The following is a 6173-nucleotide window of genomic DNA, read 5'->3' on the forward strand; positions in this document are numbered from 1 at the left end:
ACACACAATACGTTTCCAAAAGCACAGACAATAAGTTTTACCCACACGTAAATGACATTCAGCACTGCATTAGTGGTTTTGAAACAAAGGACTGTCGTCGCGCTTGGGTCCAGCTCTGCGTTTCGTCTTTTCTTTCTAACCTTTTTTTTCCTCAGTTTCCTTTAATGTCCTTCTTTCCCCCACCGCCACCCCCACCCCCCTGGAGACTGTTAATATCCTGTGTTTCTACTGTCTACACTGTTTGACTGAAGCATGTTCTTGATCCCTTATGCCATTATAGGATATTAATTATTTTTAATATAATACCTTCTCTGACACATTCCCACTCCACAGACCTGGAGGACTTCCTAACTGCTCTTTCTTTTCCCCTTTTCTTCCTCTTAAAGCTAACATGTTAACACTTTCTCTGCACCCTTTCTTCCTTTTGTGTCTCTTCACCATCTCAGTCTACGGCTCTCCGACTATCTCACCAGAGCTTCCTCCCCGCTATCTCCTCGGTCAGGGCCAAAGACCAAACACCATCACACATGTTTGCTGGTACCGAAACCAGAACCTCTCGCTCGCTGATTATCTGCGCATGAACCAGGTACTAGAGCCACAATAGATTAGAAGAAGTGTAATTATTGTATTTACTCCCTTCAGTCTCAATAGAAAGCATAACCGAATAAAAAATTCAGTCAAAAACCTTGATTGATATTTAGATTTCACACTGGTTTATTTATCGATATATCACATCTTATATCCTCCATAAGATACAAAACAAACTGATTGGCGCACCCGCACACAAATAAAAAAAATCCATTCCAGTTTATCCAATCACATATTAATGACTCCCTGACATAACAATAATACAATGAAGTAATGGAAGATAATCACATGCACACACGCACACAAACCCCTAACCACAGCTCTCAGGTTTGAGACAGAAGTGAAAACATGATTAATTAGAGTTCGAGCATGCCTCCACACTAACAGCCTTAAGTAATCCACAACCGGTTTCTATGCAATCCGTGCAATATGTCACAAGCAAGCGCCTGCACACAGACACAAATCACTGACTGTTATTTTTGAGTTTATGATAAAGCATCAGCTACGATCATGCATTTATCACTGTCTAACCTTGATATATTTCTGTAGAACCAGCTGTCAGGTTACCTCCTGAGGAAGTTCAAGAACAGTAATGGCTGGCAGAAACTCTGGGTTGTTTTCACCAACTTCTGCTTGTTCTTCTACAAGACTCACCAGGTCAGCAGACGCAACCTGCGATTATTTCTGCTGGAGTACATTAAAGACATCAAAAGCATGCATGTGAAGTGAGTGTGTCTATATTCAGAAAGCATGTCTGTCTCGGGTTGCAGGATGACTTCCCGCTGGCTAGCCTCCCCCTGCTCGGTTACACGGTCAGCACCCCCGAAGAGTCGGACAGCATTCACAAGGAGTACGTCTTCAAGCTGCAGTTCAAGTCCCATGTTTACTTTTTCCGGGCAGAAAGCGAGTACACCTTTGAAAGGTATAAAACTTGTTTCTAATGCCCAGAACACTGCGGTACGCTCCACAGGTCAGCCTAAAAGTCGCGTCATGACGGTTTTAAACCTGTGTCTGCTGTCTTGTCTTCACAGATGGATGGAGGTGATTAAGAGTGCAGCCAGCACCACGGGCCGGATGAGCCTGCTCATACCCAAAGGAGGTCCCATGGAGATAAATGGAAACTGAATCAAACATCATGTATCTGGAGGCTGGGCCTCTGGGACATCAGAAAGACAATCCAGTCTCGTTCTTGGTGTAATTTTTTTAATGTGAAGGGAAGACAACAACTGGAGAATGAAACATACTGCCAGTTTAAGTGTTAACATTTCTCAGCCCAAGGATGTAATTCTAATGGTCTGTGCATGCTTCTTGATTAATGATGTAAATGATAACATTTTTTTCAGTATACAGGATCTAATGAAAGGGAGACGTGTACATTTTGATCAGTTTTTGCATGTGTATTGCTGTTCACACACACTGATTGGAAAAACTGTTATATGGGACCAACTCAATGCAAAGGAGGCGTTTTGAAAGGACTTTTCTATTTTGCACACGACTGAGCTTTGTCGGGCACTGCACTGTGCTATGACTGGGACACAGATGATACAGTATGTGGAAAACAAAGGTACATGTTAGTAAGTGCTCGATGCATTGTACTTACTCAAAGAGTCAGGTGTGTGTGTGAGAGCGAGATGTAGGTGAGCAGAAAGTTTAACGGGATGTTGAAACGGGTTCATGAGTAGAAGTCATTCAAATTTGGATATGCATAGGGAGTTTTGAGGAAGTTGACACAAGCAATTTTGGTTTCAAACATTTGGCGAGTGAGTGTTTTCAAATAAAGCTGTATGGACTATTGGTATAAGCAGTATTTATTTCTGAGGCTTTATTTCCTGTGAAGGGATGTTTTGAATGTTTAAAAGGGAGCTGTTCTGCTTACATCTGTAGTTAGGCAGCGTTATGACCAGTTTGGTGCTACATTTCTCTTTAATATCAAATCTAAACAAATGTATCCTGTTTTGTTTTGTTTTTTGGCATAGGGATAACAATTTGAGGAAATATCGTGCAGTGGCTACTCTAGTGCGTGTACTCTTTGTAAAAGTTACAGAATTTCCTTCTAAAAGCAAACCAGAAGAACATATTTTGAAGTAACTGTGCTTGGGGAGGATGTCTTGCTGCGTGTCTAACTGTTTTAGACAAATGGGACCTGAATTTTGGGAGACACCAGTGATGCTCATGTCAGTTATTTAGTGTGCTACATGTACACACATTGTATTCTTTGGTGTAATTTTTGTATGAAGACTGGAAACTTTACTGTGGTGTGTGTCTATGGGTTGGTGTGTCCTCTGTGGTGTTTTCTCTCTCTCTCTCCTCTCTCTCTCCTCTCTCGCTCTCTCCTCTCTCTGCTCCTCGTCTCTCATCTCTCCTCTCCTCTCTCCCTCCCCTCTCTCTCTCTCTCTCTCTCTCTCTCTCTCTCTCTCTGTGTCTCTCTCTCTCTCTCTCTCTCTGTGTGTGTGTGCACCACTGGAGACCATCTCCGAACCATGTGACATTCTGTGTGTAAGTGACTGACTGTTGTACAGTTAACATACAGACGGTTTCTCCTATTTATTAGCATGTCATCAGGACCATGCTCCTGAATGCCCCATGTAGTCTTCATGTTATTCCATTGAAACCCTAACCAATAAAAGATTGTTGCAATCACACTTTCTGTGGCTTTGTGTTTTACATACAGTGTGTTGCAGATTTATCAAATCTCTTGTCAGCAGATATCCACCAAATGTTTAGTTGTAGACTTTTACATTTAGTTAAAGTTGCTTTACATTTTAGCGGTATGAAAGGCTTAAGTTGCTAGATTACAACTGTTTACGCAACAATGACGGATCATATTTTAGCCACCAGTTTGCACTATCATTTTAAATTGAGCCATTTCCAATTCCTGTCTTGGCATTAAAGACATTCTGCATACACCCATGATTTCATCAACTAACTTTCTTTGTATAGCAAATAAAGTAGCCTACAGGCTGGTGTACAAAGTACTTTACAAATGAATCACAAGCTGATAATGTACATATGTGTAAACAAAATATTTTGGGCCATATGTACTTAAAAATGATAAAAATGCATTAATAAACCCAATACAATATGTTACAATGAACTGAACACTAGATAAACATTTTAGATACTATAAAATGATTCGTTTTAGAAATAAAGTGGCCATGGAACATTGTAATCAAAACCCATGTTAAAGAGGTGGGTTTTCAATGTAATAACTTAAAGATATCTACATTTCCAGGTGTCCTCAGATCCTTAAAGATCTTCAAGTAAACCGCTCCAATGGCTCAGAGCATAGAAACCAAAGAAATGTTTTGTTCTGCTCGCGGAGACAACTAAAAGACCAGTGCCAGAAGACCTGAAGCATTTCAGACAAGGGGGCTGGTGCAAGACCATGTAGTGCTGTAAAGACAAGTAAAATTATGTAATCAATATGGGTACTGACAAGCAGTGATGGAGGAAGATGTACTTGTGTAAGAGTATTAATACCACACTGTAAAATTAAAGAGTAAAAGACATGCATTGAAAATATGACTTAAGTAAAAGTAAATAAGGCTTATACTATCTACATATATCATTGTTTTATTTCTCTCGTGCATTAATAGAAAAGCAGGATTTCACTGTTTTAGTTGAATGAGGTGAAGCGTATCTTTTACTTTTTTTAACGTAAGGCTGCAATTAATTATTTTCGTTATGGATTATTCTGCTGATTACTCTCTCCATTAAGTAATTGATGGTTTTGTATAAAGTCTGAAAATAATGAGAATGTCCATCACAATTACCCAGAGTCCAAAGTGACACTTTTACGATGCTTGTTTTGTCCAACCAACACCTCATCATCATTAAAAGGAAAATCTGAAAAGTCTTGTATATGAGAAGCTGGAAAAAATAATTGATGTATCATTGTCTATTTACTAGTCAGTTTATTGCAGCTAGCAATTCTTTAATTGCTGTCAAAATGGGGAGAAATGCATGCGATGCAGGCTGCAGTGATATGCACGATGCTCATTCAAACTAGTGCTGATATGAGATGTCTGAATTCTGAGGCCTGAACGTGGGATTTAGAGTTTGAAACTGAGCCAAAGCAGTTATTAAAATACTGTATCAACACCTCAGCTGACACATGGGGGAATGGTGAGTTGCTGGAGGGTTTGGTGCTGCAAAGATATTGTGAAATGAACGTTACAAGAAAAAAAATGTCTCACTGAGCCTTTTTCATGATCAAATTGTCAGTCACAGTTTTATGAGTTCTGCAAATCTGCTGAGCAGTCGTAAACAAAGCAGGGCATTCCTCAGGCATGTCCAAACAGCATGAAGAGAGGGCGGGGTGGCTTCCACCAAAAATGACAATATTGCTCGTCTGCCAAGCTACATTATTGAAACGATTAAAGAAGGTGTGTAGCTGCTTGCTCTCATGCTGTTTGGTGTTCAAAATAATAAAAAAAATGACACGGCTACACAGTACAACCACATTATGGTAGCCAAAATGTATGACCAAGACTCTCTATCTGCATTCCATATGACAGATCTCAGTGTGTCACATACTATAAGTAACCTTCTGCGTTTGAAAACAATGTACAATGAGTGTAGGGCACTAGGTGAGTGTGAGCTTTTACCTTATAACACTGAAACACTGAATTTAGTAACTGGAAAGAAACCAATAATTCTGATAAAACTTACTTTAATGCTTAGCCCCAGGGCCATTACTACAAAGGTGAGGTGGTATTGCAAGTGAAATGGTATTATGCAAATATTAAATAACATGGGCTTTTAGGATCAGTATGTAGTCACATCCAATGTCAGTTCCAAGGCTTATAAATAGGCTGCCAGTAAATAAAGGTGATAATAATGTTAACATAGTTTCACTATTTCGATTGTTATTATTTTCACTTTACGCAGAACCCTGAACCTAACTATCCTGGGCTGTAGCTAGCTGACGTTGACCTGGCTGTAAATGTACTCACCAAAGCCAATAACAGCTCGTTCAGATATCTTGATGTGAGAGTTTAATAGACCCGTTTGAAAATAATCATGCCCATTTAGGATTTTGACAGCTTCGCCGCCTTTGAAGGCACGTTACGACCATTTCCCAACATGCTAGCTAAAGGTGGTTGACACCTACCTGTTCAGCTGGATGTGCAGCTTCAGGTTAAACCAGGACCTCGTTATTCTCAGTTAGAATGTAACAAGCCGCTAAAAACAGTCTTTTGTGGCTCTGGCAGAAACTAAGAAAATGACCCTGATGATGTCATAGTGATGTAATTTATAACGGATTAAAGCCTGCAATGCAAACTAGAGGAATGAAATTAAAAGGCAGGCAGCATGGACGTCGTAAGGCCAATTTTAGGGGGGGGGGGGGCTGAAGCTACCCAAAAATGCTCCTAAACTCCACAAAATAATAATAAGAAAAATAATGATTTGATTTTTTTTTTTTTACAGTGCACTCTGTATCACTCATGACGTGGAATCAATCTTCCTTCACGGGTTGGTGTCGTTTTGGTGTCAAATGTCAACTGGTCAATGGCTATGAAGATGATACACCGTCTTGTCTCTTCTCATTGGTTTAAAATGGCAGCTTTCAGAGTGCTGCAGAT

General features: G+C 39.9%; 1 protein-coding gene across 6 annotated transcripts in view; it reads left to right on the forward strand.

Annotated features, from left to right (window-relative positions):
* farp2 (FERM, RhoGEF and pleckstrin domain protein 2) overlaps window positions 1–1743 on the forward strand; it is a 28490-nt gene extending 26747 nt beyond the window's left edge. For 3 of the 6 annotated variants that reach the window (XM_032525081.1, XM_032525082.1, XM_032525085.1), the window contains 3 exons: window positions 1138–1245; window positions 1359–1510; window positions 1620–1743. In XM_032525081.1, the coding sequence (XP_032380972.1) occupies window positions 1138–1245; window positions 1359–1510; window positions 1620–1713 (354 nt within the window). In that variant the 3' untranslated portion in view covers window positions 1714–1743. Of the gene's footprint in view, window positions 1–446; window positions 587–1137; window positions 1246–1358; window positions 1511–1619 lie in introns of those variants that run through there. The other 3 variants (XM_032525083.1, XM_032525084.1, XR_004333338.1) reach the window with 2 other exon arrangements.
* The last annotated feature ends 4430 nt before the right edge of the window (window positions 1744–6173 follow it).

The sequence above is a fragment of the Etheostoma spectabile genome, chromosome 9 (assembly GCF_008692095.1).
Source record: "Etheostoma spectabile isolate EspeVRDwgs_2016 chromosome 9, UIUC_Espe_1.0, whole genome shotgun sequence".
In the NCBI taxonomy this organism is placed as follows: Eukaryota; Metazoa; Chordata; class Actinopteri; order Perciformes; family Percidae; genus Etheostoma; species Etheostoma spectabile.